Below are 18,919 nucleotides of genomic sequence, written 5' to 3'. Positions count from 1 at the left end.
AGAAAGGGTGATTTTGTGAGAGACTTGAACATAGCAAAAAAATTATCTGATTTTTGTTGTTAATAATAATTCACTGCGACGAGTTGGCCACTGTCCAGGATGTACCCCGCCTAAGGCCCGAAGTCACTGGGATAGGCTCCAGTCACCCGCCGTCTCGTTTTCACATCCCGTTTCTCGTCCCCGCTCTTCTCGACGTCCGCAGGGTCGCGTGCCGTTCCTGGTCCCCGACAAAGTCCTGTGGCCGCAGCTCTGCGAGGCCGTCAACATCAAGTACAAGTCCGAGGTCCAGTCCAACCGCGGCCTGTCCGAGGAGAACCTGGTCTTCCTGGCGCAGAAGGCGTTCAGCAGCTCCAGCAACAACCCCGAGGACTACCGCAGCATGACCATGACCTGGTCCCAGTTCAACAGGGTCAGAGCGCCAACACACCGGGGAAACACCTCACAGTACAACCCAGAGCGCCAACACACCTCACAGTACAACCCAGAGCGCCAACACACCTCACAGTACAACCCAGAGCGCCAACACACCTCACAGTACAACCCAGAGCGCCAACACACCTCACAGTACAACCCAGAGCGCCAACACACCTCACAGTACAACCCAGAGCGCCAACACACCTCACAGTACAACCCAGAGCGCCAACACACCTCACAGTACAACCCAGAGCGCCAACACACCTCACAGTACAACCCAGAGCGCCAACACACCTCACAGTACAACCCAGAGCGCCAACACACCTCACAGTACAACCCAGAGCGCCAACACACCTCACAGTACAACCCAGAGCGCCAACACACCTCACAGTACAACCCAGAGCGCCAACACACCTCACAGTACAACCCAGAGCGCCAACACACCTCACAGTACAACCCAGAGCGCCAACACACCTCACAGTACAACCCAGAGCGCCAACACACCTCACAGTACAACCCAGAGCGCCAACACACCTCACAGTACAACCCAGAGCGCCAACACACCTCACAGTACAACCCAGTGATCCATGTGTGTTTTCTATGGCATTTTGTGCATTGATCAAAATCAGATCATCAGAAACATCTGGTGTCGGTTATTACATGGATTTTTAGAAGTACTATTGTATTCAGAAGACAAAGTGCAATCAATTTTAAAGTCACTCTTTCCATCTTTCACCTTTTCCCCTTAATTTTTGCCTTTGCCACATTAATTTGTCCGCTTTTGTTTGTTTTTTGGCATAATTTTCCTCGTGATGCAGCGTGAACAATCTGACAGAAATCCCATTACTCGCATCACGTGTAACTTTACATTTCAATAATCGGATTACTCAGACAACGGTCTGATTGTTGCTGTGCATGTAAACGTGGGCACTGATACTTCCTTCTAACCTTTTCCGTTTCATCCTTCTGTTCACAAACCGACTCTTAAAACGTAACGAACATTGAGCGCAGATGCTATTCCACAAAACGAGGCGATTATTAGACATAAACGTATATTATACTTTTGTCTGTCTGCGTTTGTTACAGGAAAGTCTACCGGGCAGAAACTTCACGTTCTGGCAGTGGTTCGATGGAGTCATGGAGCTGACTAAAAAGCACCTGAAGCCACATTGGAACGACGGGTGAGCACATTTACCGCCTCAGATATGCAAATATGTACTATCACAATATTCTATAACGCCAGTAGTTTAAATTTGAGTTGGAGGACGGGGCAGCGCAGAGGTTATGTGTGGACAATAAAGGATTATCTTATTGTTCCGGTTCTATTCACATGAAACGAAAACTGTCAATGTCTTATGTCAGGACTAATGTAATAAAGTGAGTGAGACCTGGTGCACATTTATCTGATTTATTTTACTTTGCTGTTTACCCATTTGTGGGGCTGTGGGACAAGTTATGGGAACGATATCTACAAAAAGTATTGGTAACAAAACTAATGCTCAATATGGTACTAACTTTCGACACAAATTATTTAAAATCCATACGCTAGGTTAAACTACACATTTCACTAAAACGCAGTGAACACAATTATATTTCAGATTTATTTTCCCATTTGTCCCCAGTTTGACTGTTTTTGTACCGTTTATAATTTTACTTCCTGGTTGGACATTAGCTGCATATGTGACACAGGCAGAGGTAATTCCACAACTGTTACCTAGCAACCAGACTGTAAACAAGAGACCAAAGCCATATAAATGACACAACTGTTAAGATTTGACAATCAATAATACTATTATATTATTATTTATATAATGATAATATACTTTTTTATTTTTTTTAATTTATTATTAGTTTATTTGAACTGGGGCAGTGCACATTTATCGTTATTTCTGTAAATGTGCCAGTATTAGCTGTTGTTTAGCTAGTTTCCAACTGTAGTCCCAGGCAAGGTGTAGAATGCCAAAACATAAATTTACATTATATACAATACAAATAGGATTAGAAGAAAAATAAAGATTACGAGCTCATGTAAAAACAGATTACTGGGTGAAAACATATACAGAAATATGCACAACAACAATACACAACAACACCTTTATCTTTTTGAATGATGGTTTAAACTCATTTACGTGTTGTCATTTAAGTGTAAACTGTCTCTGTGTTTTCAGTGGCACGTCGCACACTGATGACATCACAGGAGGGATTCAGTTTTAGAACTACTCTACTTTACTCTCTACTCTACTTCCTGTCATCTTTTAACTCTTTTTCAAAATGTCTTTGCAAACTGTCACATCACAGATGTAAAACTGTGATTAATATTCACCACTGGTTCTATCCCACCAAACCAAGTCATAATTAGAAGGAGTGTCATGGTGGTGCCTGTAACATTCACCGTGACTGTATCAAAAAGGCTCTGAACACAAATAAATCGCGCGTGTTTTTCCGCAGTGCCATTTTGGGCTTCGTGAACAAGCAGCAGGCCCAGGACATGCTCATGTCCAAACCCAACGGCACGTTCCTGCTGCGCTTTAGCGACTCTGAAATTGGAGGAATCACCATCGCGTGGGTCGCCGAGAACCCCAACAAAGCAGGTACGGCCCGGCGTATCCCACAAACAGCTGAACAAGTGACCGATTACTGCACTACAGTACGCACACATGTACTGTTCATTCATAATGCAAAATGTAAAGAAGCTGTGGATTAGAATGTCAATTGCGTTACGATTATTGCGAGAAAAAACAGCTCGATTTAAGAATTATTTGCGAATCCTGAGATCACGAAAAGCAGTGTCCAAATTACTTGCTGAATTAACAAAACAAATAAAAAGATATATACAAATGCATCTTTTTTAACTAAAGATTTAAATGAAAAGACTCAATTTTCATGATTATTTACTTCTTACAATTATATATTCACAAATTACGATTAGCAATCAACAAAATCCTGACATTGCTTCCTAATTTCTTCAGACAGAAGAACTTAAAAACAAAATTGCCCTTTATTTTTAGCTCTCACAAACCCTCATCAACAAGCAGGAGTTCTATTTGTTTTATCTGTTTTATTCACCTTTATTTATCCAGGTTAAAAATCGTCATTCAAATCTGTTTCGCGAGTGTCCTGCGACCTGACATTGGCACTAAAATAGATATTAGACAGTTTTAAAAGGACTTTATTTAAAAGCAGGGTTATAATGTTCACTGGATTCTTGTTCTTTTTTTTTTGTGAATAGAAGAACAATGTCACTTCAGTTCAGTTTGAAGAGTTGCCAGATGTAAGAGCAAAAAGGTTTCTTTCAGTGCAAGAGAAAAACAAATGTGAGCTTTAGTACATTTATATTTTACAAGGGGCCAGATTACTACAAAATTACCCCACAATTTGATGTTTTATCTCTATAAGAGCAACACACGACTTACAGCAGCACAACAACAACAACAGAAATAGAAATAGACTTATTTTCCTTTCAGAGGAGTAAAAATATCATAATATTACATGACTAAAAACAGGACTAAAACTCTCAAACCCAGTGTTTACAAAAAAATCATATATTATACATTATACATTATGGTTACATTCGAATACCCACACTGTTCCCTAAAAATGGTGTGGTGTGTCCAGCAGGTGAAAAAGTAGTGCTTTGCAATTGCACTTATTGCCGTTACGGTGTAACGTCCTTAGTTTGAGCTCTAAAAGATCACCATCACAGGCAAAATGTTGTATACTCCATAAATAAGTGCGTGTCAGGCAGATTTGACAGATATTGATTACAGAAATCTATTTCCCCCCCACCCAGACGCTAGAGTCACATGAGAAAGTACTGAGTGTCTGATTGGCTCCGTTGTGTGGTCTGCGTGTTGTGTTGTGCGGTCTGCTAAGCGCTGCGTGTTGTCTTGTGTGGACAGGAGAGAGGATGGTGTGGAACCTAATGCCCTACACAACCAAAGACTTCACCATTCGCTCTCTGGCCGACCGCATCAGCGACCTCAACCACCTGCTGTTTCTGTACCCGGACCGGTCCAAGGACGAGGTGTTCTCCAAGTACTACACCCCGCCCCTCTGTACGCCACGCCCTTTTTGTTTTTAAATGAACTACTTCCTGGTAAACCTTCACTGGCTCACCCTTCTCTCTGTCTTGTTTTCCTGTCAAAGCGAAAGCAGTGGATGGCTACGTGAAACCGCAAATCAAGCAAGTCGTGCCAGAGTAAGTAACGATCATTTTATTAATCTACTTTACAATTATGTTCTTTTTTCCATTTTAAAGGTTAAAGGCAAGAATCGGACTATACCAAAAGCAGATTTAAACCAGGACCACATTAAATGTGAAAGAATTACACTCGACAACTCTAAACCTGAGCTAAACCTGAGCTAAGCCTGAGCTAAGCCTGAGCTAAACCTGAACTAAGTCTGAGCTAAGTCTGAGCTAAGCCTGAGCTAAACCTCCGCTAAACCTGACCTAAGCCTGACCTAAACCTGACCTAAGCCTGACCTAAGCCTGAGCTAAGCCTGACCTAAGCCTGAGCTGAGCCTGAGCTAAGCCTGAGCTAAGCCTGACCTGAGCCTGAGCTAAGCCTGAGCTAAGCCTGACCTAAGCCTGAGCTAAGCCTGACCTAAGCCTGAGCTGAGCCTGAGCTGAGCCTGAGCTAAGCCTGACCTAAGCCTGAGCTGAGCCTGAGCTGAGCCTGAGCTGAGCCTGAGCTAAGCCTGAGCTAAACCTGACCTAAGCCTGACCTAAGCCTGAGCTGAGCCTGACCTAAGCCTGAGCTAAGCCTGACCTAAGCCTGAGCTGAGCCTGAGCTGAGCCTGAGCTGAGCCTGAGCTAAGCCTGACCTAAGCCTGACCTAAGCCTGACCTAAGCCTGACCTAAGCCTGACCTAAGCCTGAGCTGAGCCTGATCTAAGCCTGAGCTAAGCCTGACCTAAGCCTGAGCTGAGCCTGAGCTGAGCCTGAGCTAAACCTGACCTAAGCCTGACCTAAGCCTGACCTAAGCCTGACCTAAGCCTGACCTAAGCCTGAGCTGAGCCTGATCTAAGCCTGAGCTAAGCCTGAGCTAAACCTGAACTCAACCTGACCTAAACCTGAGCTAAACCTGGACCCAACCAGGACTCAAGCTGAAACCAACCAGGACTAAACTAGACCAGGCCTAAACCAGGACTAATCCATATAATCCATATTGTGGCACTGACTGCTGAAAGCGTCTCAGTTCAAGTCTTTCTGGCTCTTTCTGGCTCTTTCTGGCTCCCGCTGTGTGGTCAGCTTGAACTCATTACCTCTTCATACGAGTTCACAGTAGCAGATCCTGAATTCGGATTAGCTATTATATTTGGCCTCGGCCAATTAGCGTTGCCCTGGTCCAGTTCTGGCTCTGCACTCATCACTGGAGTTAGCCTGGTTAGTGTCAGCCTTGGCCTCCTGCCTGGCCCAGCAGTGGGTCTAACGCAGCTACAGGGAAGACTCGGCCTGCGAAATGTGTCTGAAGTGAAGCAACATTAGCATAACACTGAAAGTATAATGTCCAATGTTCTCCTCTGGGTCTGATCATGAATAAAACCTGCTCAATCATGACAGAAAGTGCATGTGATTCCTGTGTCTTCCCTTGAACATTAAAGAAGAAATCCTCACCTCCAACTCCGAAAAGAAAGGTGGTTTGCCCTCTTCAGGTGGGTGGGGAGTCCTTGTCCCAAGTGGAGGAGTTCAAGTAAGATAAGATAAGATAAGATATTCCTTTATTGTCCCACATGGGGAAATTTCATTGGTGCAACGCAGGTAGATCCAGAGGTAGATACAGAAGAACAGATCACTTATAGGAAGTCTGAAAAACACTTTCAGTAGAAGATCTCCTATAAATAAATAAAAACTCCCATAGACAAATAAATAAATAAATACCATTTCATGTGATCCCGACAGTAATTGCACATGAATATGTGTCACGACAGCACATAGATTGCACATGAATTTCACAGTAATTGCACATGAATTGCACATGAATTCCAACAGCAATTGCACATATGACAGAATTGCACATCAGTATTAGGTTAGGTCAGTATTGCGCCGGGATAATGTGGCGATCTCCGGGTAAGACGACTGTTCTCCGCAGTTTCATGAGTTCCTCCTTTGTGTAAACGCGGTACGGCACCGGCCGGGGGGCGGGGCCGGAGCCGGGGGGTGGGGCCGGAGCCGGGGGACTCAGAGCCAAGACACATCGCAACGACACGACGAAAACACTCAATCCAAGTATCTTGGGGTCTTGTTGTGGCTGGGCACTCCTTTAGAAATAGGGAGAGGAGCTCAGTCATACGGGAAGAGCTCGGAGTAGGGCCGCTGCTCCTCCATGTCGAGAGCTGAGGTGGATGTCTCCTGGACGTCTCCCTGGGGAGGTATTCCTCCCCAGGGCATGTCCCACCAGGAAGAGGCCCTGGCTCACCAAGCGGAAGAAGATAGAAGGGTTAACAAAATTAACACTTTTTACAATAACGTCCTACAAAATAAAACAATTCAAAAACTACGTTATTACCACACAAAAAAGCAAAATAATAATACAAATGAGTAAAATGAGCTCCATTTCAAACTGAAGCTGTTTCTAAACCTTTGGAGAACAAACAAATGCCTGGACTCTTTGTGACGCTGGGACTGCTGAGAATGTCTCTGTTAAATATGAGGAGGAATAAAACACATAGAAGGCCTATTGATTTTTTTGTTTATTTTATTTAACATTTTCCATTTGTAGGTTTGGAGAACAAACCTCGATTCATCCCAGAATGTTTGATTCAACTGTAAATCAGTGGGTTACAGCTTCATTTTTATATTTAACATGCCCAGACTGTTTTATCAGATGTGGACAAAAATGTATAAATGACGACCGTTTTTTAACAATTTTTCTGCTGTTCATAAACTGCGTGTTGCAACAGTGGAATTGCCCCGCTGCTTCTCTATTATCTTATAGTATCCCATCTTGTATTTCAAACCTTCATGTGATTGGAAGTTATTTGCCTTTTCACAGCTTTGCCACCACGAACCCGGACTCGACCGGACTGAACCAGACTTACATGGACCACGGCGCATCCCCGGCTCCTGCGGGTCACCCACAGGCCTATGGAATCTACCCACCTATGTGAGTCTTTTAATACGCACACGCAACATCCAAACGCATCGCACGCTTTTGCACCAGCTACACACAAGTAGAGAAGGAATAGAACGCAAAATGTAAATGTCCGGTCCATTTTCTGTTATAAAAAATGATCAAAAACTTTATGATAAAAACTGTAAAAATGGTAAAAACGGATAAAAAATGTATTATTTTTGTGTACGTTTATGAATCAGTTAATATTTTCGTCCCCTTTTCTGTCCCTTTTCTGTCCCTTTTCTGTTCCTTTTCTGTTCCTTTTGGTCCCTTTTGGTTCCTTTTTTGTCCTTTTTTGGTCCCTTTTGGTTCCTTTTTTGTCCTTTTTCTCTGTCCCTTTTTTGTCCCTTTTTTATTTTTTTGTCCCTCTGTCCTTTTTTGGTCATTTATTGTCACTTTTTGTCCTTTTTTGTTTCCTTCTTGTCCTTTTCTGTCCCTTTTTGTCCTTCTCTGTCCCATTTTTGTCATTTTTTGTCCCTTTTTGTCCTTCTCTGTCAAATTTGTGTCCCTTTTTTGTCCCTCTTTTGTCCCTTTTTGTCCCTTTTTTATTTATTTTTTGTTGCTTTTTTTGTCCCTTTTGTGCAACACTTAAACTTCAAAACATTTAAATTATGGCTTGGCAAATTTAGGATTGATTGCGAATGTTTAATGTCATCGTTGTTTTTCGTCAAAATATTTGTCCCTTTTGTCAAGATCAATTTTACATTTTTAATCTGAGGACATTTTTGGGAGTCAAAACAATAACATTACCAACATTTCTGGTATATATATTTTTAAACTGCCATTATTAAAATCTCCCGTCATAGTTTTCCTCTGAGACATTTCAAAACATGTCGCACTTTGGACCGTGTGAGATAACGACTCCTCCAAGCACCAATTATTTTGTGAAATGTGTTGGACGTCGGGTTGAAAAGTGAACAAAACATTTCTGACTTATATTCATAGTCCGAAACACTAAACTTTTGCCAATTAATTAAGTTTTCTTCTGCATACTTTGCTGTTAAAATGTGAAAATAGCATGAGACACAGCTTTGATTATTCTTTGAAAAATAATGTTTCTTTCTTACTTATTAAACTCAAACATTATACAATCTCCACTGGGGTTGTCCAAAAAAATCAATAAAAATACAACTTTTAATAAAACTAATATCGAAACTAGGTATTCATTTGAATAAGTATGAATCAAAATTGTTGTAGAATGATCTTGATCTATTTCAGTTTGAGAATGTGACGTTTTCTCGATCCGTGACGTTTTCTCGACCCGTGACATGCTTCTGAGGCTCTTCTCTGCAGTTTTTTAAGTTCATAAATCATCTCCAGACGTGTTCCTTGTTCTGTTCACGATCAGTACAACTGCGTGCTGAGACACAGAAGTGAGAGGCCAGCTTGAAATGTTTGAAACTCTTTGTAATTCCCTCTGCAGCCAGTAGATGGTGCGACAATTCTGTTAGTCCTGGGGGAAACGGCAGAGAGCCAAACGTCATTTTGTTTGTTATAACTCTTTTTTTTTTTTTTTCATTCACTAAAGGTACTCAAGAGCATGTTTAAAGGCTATTAACAATAAAAATAATGCATCATATTTGTCCTTTAAGTACATGGCCAGCTCAAACTTCCAGAATGATAAAGTCATTGTCACATAAACATTTTGGATTCAGGTTTACTCGCCGGAGCAAAGGTTGCGTTTGGTTGTTTTTATTTCGTTCTTTGCTCACGATTCTGCTGCGTTTCTCAGCAGTGACACGGTGCTGGACGCGGACGGCGACTTCGATTTGGACGACACCATGGACGTCGCTCGGCACGTGGAGGAGCTGCTGCGGCGGCCGGTCGACAGCCAATGGGGCGGCCAGCAATCGTGACCTCCTGACACCGCCGTAACCCCCGCCGCAAACCGCACCAAGCCCCGCCCTCAAACCCACCAAGCCCCGCCCTCCCCTCCAAAAAAAACCACCCCTTTTCCTCTCGTCCCCGCGCTGTTCGATTGCAATGTCCATTTTTTATTTGAGATGGCTATAATGTGAAATGTCAATAATGGTTGTATTTTTATTTTGTTTTCCTCGTTTTCATTTTTGACATTCATGTTTATCACGTGACGCTCGAAAAGACGTGGGTAAAAAACGCAACATATATATCGCAATGTTACTGACTATAAACTAATGCATTTTGACTGGAAACAATATGCAACTGTACAAATACTTTAAAACCGTTTCATTTCCTCGTTTGTTCGTTGTTTTTCACGAGCTTAAAGGTGCGTCGTGCCACTTTTCTGGCGTCGCTCTTTCCGCCGCTTGCTCGTCTCCATGGAGATGTCGCCGCTTGCCCTGGGATGTCACACCCTACGGCTTTAAACCTGTCTATCTTTGACCGATTAGAGTTTGTTTTCTTGCTCAAAAACACCTTGGAAAACCGTGCGTTCGGCTAACGTGCTGGAGATGAGCAAGTTTAATGGGACGTTCCAGGCAAAGCAGTGACGTCTCCGTGGCGACAAGCAGGCGGCACACCAGAGAAGTTGCATAGTGCGCCTTTAAAACGTCCACACTGACATCAATACGCTTTTGCTCTAACATAGTCGTTATGAAGTACTGTTATTACTCCGTGTACACTAACAAAGAAGTAAAAATACACATCTGTGTGTTGTGTATTTGGGTCAAAGGAAGTATTGTTATACCTGCGTCGAGCCCCTGTCCAGGCTGTACCCTGCCTAAGGCCCAAAGTCACTGGGATAGGCTCCAGTCACGGAATGAATGAATGGAATTACAATTACTGTTGTATTTTGAGAAGAAACTATATCATTTTTGCTGTTGTTGTTGATCTTTAAAGGAGACATATCATGCTAAATCGACGTTTTGGAGCTTTCAATCGTGTTATCGTTGTTTTTTGCTTTTCTTTTAACCACTCGCCGTTGTATTTAAAGTGATTCACGCACGTTTGAGTCATCTTCACTCTCTTCCAGATGCCACTGCTCCAACAGTTTCACCCCTGATGCGCGCCCGCTGCTCTGGACTCAAAGTGTTTGGTTCTAAGGTGTCTAAATGTTGGCACAAACGATTCAAAAATCCCCTGCTTGCCAACAATAAATCCGTGCGGATTTTCAGTATCTTATTACGCTCGTTTTAGATCAACGCTGGGATTTCAAATGTCCAAAATATACGGATTATAACAATATCAGGCGACAGCATAATGTGTCTTCTTTAACGTTTTGTATCGATATTTTGGCTTTTCCTTTTACAGCAGTTTCCATATTTTAAAGAGCGTCGGCCTTTTGAACCACAAACACTCTAGTTAAGGGGTAACCGTTTAAACCCACTGCACCGACGTCGCTCTACATTTTCTTGCACCCGACTACCGTTAGTAACGATGTTTCTTCTCAAAATATAAAACTCCCTTTGTCCCCCGTACACAACCGCTGCGTTTTGTTCTCTCCTGCAGTAATGGCTCACCAGCACCACTAGAGGGGGCCGAAGCACCGGGTCTCTCTCTCGCATCTGGCGGATCTATCGGAATATTATGGTCTTTCACAGCTCTGAAAAAACCAAGAAGACCGCTGCTGCTTTAGTGTCCATGGCAACATATCGATGAAGAGGGAACGCTGCAATTTGAGATTTTGAAGTTTGATTTAAACATTCACTCGGCGACAATAAGAACGATTCAGGCTTAGTAACAACTACTTATTACGGTAAAACGCTATCTCAACGCCTTCATTAAGTAGTTACTAAGTCTGAATCGTTCTAATTCAAGTGTTTTATCATTTGGAATAAAGTCTTTGCGAGCGCTTTAGGCTAATTAAGTTGTAGTTATTATGCAGCGATGCCTTCTATTGTATAAATGACGATTAATATGCGAAAATGCCGATGTTTTGACCCAGTTTAAGGTTCATATATCTGTTTGCGCCGGGCCTGTCCACCTCGTATTGTACTTAAGCTGTGCAAGTGTGTTCAGACGCAGTAGAATTTACACAATGACGTTTAAGTTTATAGATAATACATCATAAAAAACGATACATGTGTAAATATGCACACCTCTAGACTTAAAATCACACATAAAAAGGGAGAACGATAATAAATAATAATCATATCACCGTATTTTCTGGACTATAAGTTGCACCGGACTATAAGTCACACCAGCCAAAAATTGCATAATAGAGAAGAAAAAACATATATAAGTCGCACTGGAGTATGAAATGCAGTTGCAAGTGTGAAAATAACAAATAATATCACATAAGTCGCTCCGGAGTATGAGTATATGTATAAATACAAGTCTCACCCCGGCCTAAACTATATACGACTTATAGTCCGGAAAATACGGTACAAGATACAATTTTTCTTTATTTGTTTAATCAACACCCCAAAAAGCTAGAACGACCCAAAAGCGGAGGTGGGTCAGTTGTATTTATGTGAGGAACTTTTGAAATACTTTTCAGTACTTTTCAGTACTTTTCAGTGTAGTTTGTGGACAACATACTTTTATTTCTAGTTGGGTAATAATTAGTTTGAAGTAGCATAACTCTTAAATAAAAGGCTGTTATTCCCACTGAGTAAGTGTCAAAAGCGATATTATTTGCGTCACATGTGATTTATTTTTGTTTTTCATTTTGTGTATTATTTATGGTTGTCCAGTTACATTATCTCTAAATTATAAATCAGATGTTGCGCGTTTAGACTTACAATTACTCTAACATAAGTACTAGTTTTCCAAGTTCTTGGTCTAAAATTTGTACTTTTACTTGAAGAATAGGATTTTGAAGCAACGTTACTAAGTTTACTCTTCTTGAGTAACTTGCTACTTGACCCACCTCTGCCCAAAACTGGTGATTTTCTATTGCAGGGAATATTTATTGTATCATGTTTTGTGTGTAAATATCACTTTTTTCCCATTAATTTCATGCGGCGTCAATGAAAAAGTGGAGCATTTGCTTAATAAATGGGTCCCAGGTCGAACTGGCTGTGCAGGAGGGTCAAAAGCGCTCGCTCTATTACACATGGAACAAAAGCTGGCACAAAGTTCAACATGTTTTATCGGGACAAATGTGTGTTTGACAGTGTTTTTCCTCCTATAGTTTCCAAAAAATGTAGATACGTTTTGACACATCAGGATTTTACATAGATTTTAAAGCAGAACTCAGTCGATCGTGAGAATACACTGTCAGAGAACGAACCCAAAATGTAAATAAGACCATATAATCGCATACAAAAACATTTGTCGTTACCAAATAGACGTGTATATTTTTTAAAAAGAGCTAGGGTTTCTCAGGAGAGTTATCTTCATTGGCAATTCAAGGCTGGTTTTCCATCCAAAGACAGCAGGGGGCGACGACGGGCACTTCAAACGCCCCGAAAATACAGATTTAACCAACACAGAGACTTACAAAGACATTTAATAAGGTCAAAACGAAATTCTCCTTTAAAGCACAAGGTTAATACTGTGAATTTAGGACCTATCACAAAACGGCGACATTTGAGGATGTTCAGTCGAGGTATGATAAGATTTGAATAATGGCTTCCTTTCATAGTCATATCTCATGTTTTAGTCTAAGTCAAATGTTTAGTGCTAAATAACTGCACCACTTTACGTAGTATTTCTTTCCCTTTGTGTTTATTTACGCTCACATAGAAGACGTGGAACTTTGTGCCAGTTTTCGTTTCATGCGGACGGAAATATAAACGTAAATGAACCGGGTCAACGCATCTGTGAACTGTAAATCTGCAAAATGTCAGTCATACAACGTGAACGCCAACGATTACACGCGAGCGCAGTGGTCTTCTGTTTTTTTCAACGCGGCTGGGAAAGGCGGCGTTTTTTCCGTTTCCCGCGGACACGCCCCGATGCCGCCGCAGAACCGCCCGAGTGTCCTCGGGTTCACTTCGGGTCCCGATCATCAACGCTACCTCGCATCAGTCACAGAAAGTTTAACCGTTCCCGTCGCCCGGTTTTGGTCGCCGTCGTCCACTGGCGGCGCGTTTGAGCCCCTTGTGTTTTTGTGTAAGATATCGGAATATGAAGATTTTCCGCTCGCTGCCTGATGTATAATAAACTCTATGGGCTTCTATTTTGATGCTTGAAATGAAGATTGAGCTCGACTCGCCGACCGTCCACTTTACGTGAAAGAGAAAGTTCACTTTAAATAAACCGGTGCTGGATTTTTATTTGTATTTTGTGTTTTGCGAACGCTGAGAAGACGATGACGACGACGACAGCGACGACGACTCTACAAACTGTGTAAAGTGAAGATGGAAAGAAATACGATCATGCAAAGAGCTGAAAATGTAACGGAACGTGACGGATCGGAATTAGGCGGACGCAACAAACGAGTACCGAGTTTTAGTTTTCGTCGATACATTTTGTAAACGGTAATTCGTCAAACATCTATTTCTATTGTACATTGAGACTTTTTAAATACAATGAAACAAAATGGAATATGGTGCGTGAAGGCTTGTAGATAGAAAACATTTACAAATAGAGTGTATTACTGAAGAAACAGTATCATTTTTCATTTTCGTTTGTGTCTGATAATGCCGCCGTCTTTGTTATAAAAGGGCTTTTTGTATATTTTTTTAGAGTCCGCACAGTCCAGTTGACGATTCCGATGATCAAAGTACAACGACAATTAGTTATTTTGTAGTCGACTTGTCACTATTTGTCGATTAATCATTGCAGCCCTGTCATTTTGTGCGATGTCTGTCTTTGTGCTTTGTGAGCTTTAATCCTGCACAATAGACCTAAAGTTACACTGTTCAACTTTTATGCTGTTATTGCTCTTTCTGTAACGTTCCACAGTAATTCATTAAGTTTTCCTAACATTTGACGTACAGGGACTCTCATCGCCACAGATCTGACCCGTAACTATTGGCGCCACCTGCTTGTCTTCGTGGAGATGCGTGGGTGGATGTAATGCCGTACTTTGAGACATTCCAGGCAAAGCAATAACAGCTCCGTCAGGGCTGCACGAGACCGTAAACTACTGCAATATGGATGTTAAGTACCGCAATACTATTAATACTATTGTGATATTTTAATGTGCTTTTTGACACGATAATTCCGGAAATAAAAGCTCATTTAGATTAAATAAGGACAATTTCGCTATTTAATTTCAACGTTTTCCTTTTAAAAGTCAGCTGGAGGATCTCTGTGTCTTGGGCCATTTTCACGATAGCGCCCGGCTAGTTCACGTTAGCATCCGTGGAGAATTAGCAGAGTCTCGCGCAAGTGAATCAAAATGTTGTCTCAAAGCTAAAGACTTGATATAAAGTACATTAAATACCAAGCGGATTGTTTTTGCCAAAAGGTAAGTTCAGTTTGTGGTGACATTTTAACAGTGTTTATTCAGTTTAACTTAGGTTAGCATTAGCTTCGAGACAGAAACACCGACTTTGTTATCCGACTCTCCCCCGATGAAGTGTGTACGATGTGATTATATCTGACTGTAACGCGCCGTCTGCTTTTTGGTCCTTAAACATGGATTTATTTTAGCGAGACTCTGCTAATGAACGGAACCTGAAGTGGAGCTCCGCGCTGCCGGGGAAGCGTTAGCGTTAGCCAGAATTGCGATTTGATATTGATACTTTTGTGATTAGGCCCCGATCGCTATATATTTATTGTGATCGTCTGGAAAAGTTACATAGTGCAACTCTTGACCGGACGGACTAAATATTCGTGCAATATTGGGGAAAGTAAGTAGGTTAGCATTAGCTTCGAGACAAAAACAATTACCTTTATTCACCAACTTTCCCCGATGAAGTATTCACATTGTACGCAGAAGTCTGTAACTCACGGTCTGCTTTTTTGTCATTAAATATTGTATTATTTTAGCGAGACTCCGCGCAGAGAATGAACAGAACCTGAAGTGGAGCTCCGCGCTGCCGGGGAAGCGTTAGCGTTAGCCAGAATTGCGATTGATATTGATACTTTAGTAATTTGGCCCGATCGCCATGGATTTATTGTGATTGTCTGGAAAAAGTTTCTTAGTTACATAGACTTTTATGAAGTCGTTGATGAATATAGGCGCAATATTGGGGAAAAGTAAGTTGAAAACACAATTTGAACGTGCAAACAACAACATATCGTCTCCGTTTGGGTTCATTACATGTAAAGAAAAACCTTTAAACCTGCACAAACATTACCCGGCGTTCACTGTATTTGTTTCGCTCTAATTCGACCCGTCTCAACAACCCGTTCAAGTTCTATTGTAATTATCGATGTGCGTCTCTGGAACTGTTCCGCTCTCGTTTCCGTTGTAAATCACGCTGCGTCTGCACTTTTCCCCGCGAGGGCCGCCGCGGACGACACTTGTAGTAGCGCGCGGCGGTCCCCGTCCCTCACCGGCTTCGCAAAAACCATTTCTCGCCATGGACAAGCACAAAAAGATGTAGCGCTCGACGTCTACTGCTGCCTTGCACCTCAGGAACCAACAACTTTGCTTTCGCTGCTGTACAAGAAGCCAAATAGAAAAAAATATATATAGAGATCTATGTAAAATATGTGGAATTATTTTGGTTATCATAATAATTGTATTTTAATATTGCGTCACTGGACACTGACTAACAATGCAAGTTACCTTTTTCGCATGCTTTTGCCGAGGTTTGAAGAAGGCACTTGCGATTTCAGATGTTGTACTTCAATATACGTCTTTTTGTTTTATTTTTTTGGTCCACATCAGATTCGACCAGCTAGCGTTTTTCTTTTCTTTTTCTTATTTCCTGTGTCTTTCGGAGTCTGTCGCCCGAGGTCGTGTGATGTTACCTTCACAGAATACTTTTTGTGTATTTCTTTTCGACGGTGTAGACGGTGCCGTGTGCTGTTCCGTGTATGTAATGTTTGTGCTTCGGGAACCGTCGCCTGGATGAGTTTTTTTGGCCCCGCCCCCTAAGCGGAAAAAAAAAGGTTGTTGAGATGAAGGGCGAGAAATAAAGTTTTATAAATAACGGAGAATGGATTTGTTTTGTTCCGATTTTAATGGGGAATGTTGGAATCTTGGGATATCAGGAAATATGAAAAATCAAGGTGTTTTTTGTGAAAGAAAACCACTTGAATACATGTAACTGGTGTTGGAGCCTGGTTTATAGACATTTAGTATTGAATTTTAGATTATTTATTCATTTAATGGGAGATTATGACACATAGCATTTTTGATGAAGAAAATTGAAGAAAAATCATGTTTTTTTTACGTTTTATTGACAAATGTTTACTAATAGCTTTTAATTTTATCTACAAATATACATTACATATACTTTAGCACAAATTATACTTTTTGTGAAGCTCAAATACAATTAAAGCCGCAAGCGGCATCCAACGGCCCTCGCGGGCTGCCGGCCTTCCGACTCTGCGCTTTCGACTTGATAAAGATGGCGCCCTTATCGTGTGTTGAATTAAAAAAGAACTTGACAGACGGCGACACATTGGACATGGCCAATCCAGTGCAAATCAACACAAGTGTCAGTCAAATTTGCTGCTCCGCTGCACAGAGACCGTAGCACTTAGAATATAAATATGGATAACTTTTGATGCCCCTCTTGTGTAGATGCCCCGCTTGTGTAGATTTCCCAAAGTAAAGCTTGATCGAGCTATTGCCCACGGAGGAGTTTGTTAAAGTGTGAAGCGTAAATTTGAACATTTCAAGGATTTGGCGGTTTTCCCATTTGTGACAGTATATTTGCAGCTCCACGGCACAGAGACCGTAGCACTTAAAATCAAAATATGAATAACTTTTAATGCCCCGTTTGTGTAGATGATTTTCCCCAAATATGAGCTTGATCGGGCAATCGCCCTAGGAGGAGTTTGTTAAAGTGTGAAGCATAAAAATGTGGTCATTTTAGAGCTTTTGCGGTTTCCCCATAGGAATAACATGGGATGTTTCTGTCATCGCTACGGCTACGCTGTACAAAATATGACTTTGGCTCTCATACTTTTATTTTGGGGATGGCAAATGAGAATTGTGTGCAAAATGTTATGTCATTTGGAAAAACTCTATTGTTTATAGGCCACTCTGAAGGCCAAATAGTCCAAATTCTGGGTAAAGTTTGTGGCTCTGCCGCACAGAGACCGTAAATGTTATCCTTAAAATTGGAATAACTTTAGATGCCCCATTTGTCTAGAGGACGTACACCGATTTTGAGGTCAGTGGGCAAAACGCCCTAGGAGGAGTTCGTTAAAGTGTGAAAAATAAAAATGTGGATATTCGAGAGATTAAGCGGTTTTCCCATAGGGATTACATCGGAGGTTTATGTCATCGCTACGACTACGCGGTATAAATTAAGGCATTTGTCTGATTGGCTTTTTTGATCGGGACGCCAAAATAGAATTTTGGGTAAAGTTTAGAAAATTTTGGTAAAACTAATTTTTGAACTTCAATGTCAATTTAAAGGTCACTCGGTAGGGGGCGCTATCGCGCCCATTTCAATTTTGTCATCATAAACTGGTCCAAACTTGAAAGTTTAACAACAGATTCAAATTTGGTCCTAATCGGACTGGTTTTGATCAAATGGGAGCAATTTTTAGATCTGCAATATTCCAAAATAAGTTGTCCAACTTTGCGGCTGCGCCGCACACAGACCGTAAAAGGTATCTCAAAAAATTGAATAACTTTAAATGCCCCACTTGTCCAGAGGACGTACGCCAATTTTGAAGTCGGTGGGCAAAACGCCCTAGGAGGAGTTCGTCAAAGTTTGACGTGAACAAAATGGCACAGCGTGTTTTCATTTTCAAAGGAAGATGGCGGCCATAGGGTAAGTCTGGGGGCGTGGCCACAATCATATTTTTTTTTGTCCTCACGAGAGGAATGCGTGTTCCGAATTTTGTAGCTCTACGACAAAGTTGACCTCGGGGCGTCTCCCACAGGCGCAATGTATTTTGACTTTTGTCGGTGGCGCTGTCGCGCCATTTTTTAACGAAAAAAAAAATGGCCCAGAAAAAACAAAATTTTTCGCCGATTCTGAATTTTGGGCAAAGTTTGGTGAGTTTTTGAGCATGTTCAGGGGGTCAAATTAGAGATCAAAAAGCAGAAGAACAATAAAAATAATAATAAATATAGCCGCAAGCAGCAATGATCGGCTCTCGCCACGCCGCCGCCACACCGCCGCCACGCCGCAAGAGGAGGGGGCGCTTACGCGCCCCAATTGTCCTTTTGTTACGCTAAACATAACTAAACATTTAACCTCCATATAAAATCTGTAGGGGGCGCTGTGGCGCCAAATGAATTTATTTCACTTCAAGTAGGTTTAGGGCAAAGAGTTTAACAACTGATTCTAATTTGACGCAATTCGGACTTTATCTGCGCAAACGGCAGAAATTTTAAATATGGGAGATTTCTGAAATTCTAGCTACAGTTTGCGGCGAAGAGACCGTGAGAGGTATCAATGTAATTTGGATAACTTTTGATGTCCCACTCCTCAGTAGCATTTT

General features: G+C 41.6%; 1 protein-coding gene across 3 annotated transcripts in view; it reads left to right on the top strand.

Moving 5' to 3' along the window:
* LOC140358121 (signal transducer and activator of transcription 5B-like) overlaps window positions 1–16,450 on the top strand; it is a 110,713-nt gene extending 94,263 nt beyond the window's left edge. For all 3 annotated transcript variants that reach the window (XM_072442786.1, XM_072442784.1, XM_072442785.1), the window contains 7 exons: window positions 203–409; window positions 1,501–1,595; window positions 2,863–3,005; window positions 4,314–4,469; window positions 4,561–4,612; window positions 7,409–7,519; window positions 9,261–16,450. In XM_072442786.1, coding sequence (XP_072298887.1) covers window positions 203–409; window positions 1,501–1,595; window positions 2,863–3,005; window positions 4,314–4,469; window positions 4,561–4,612; window positions 7,409–7,519; window positions 9,261–9,384 — 888 coding nt within the window. In that variant the 3' untranslated portion in view covers window positions 9,385–16,450. The remainder of the gene's footprint in view (window positions 1–202; window positions 410–1,500; window positions 1,596–2,862; window positions 3,006–4,313; window positions 4,470–4,560; window positions 4,613–7,408; window positions 7,520–9,260) is intronic.
* Window positions 16,451–18,919: the final 2,469 nt, after the last annotated feature.

This window comes from Eucyclogobius newberryi, unplaced genomic scaffold (genome assembly GCF_026437365.1).
Source record: "Eucyclogobius newberryi isolate DKJ021-1_F unplaced genomic scaffold, fEucNew1.0.hap1 SCAF_13, whole genome shotgun sequence".
Classification (NCBI taxonomy): Eukaryota; Metazoa; Chordata; class Actinopteri; order Gobiiformes; family Gobiidae; genus Eucyclogobius; species Eucyclogobius newberryi.
The sequence above is the reverse complement of the archived record's forward strand: the minus strand, read 5'-3'. Positions and strand labels throughout refer to the sequence as shown.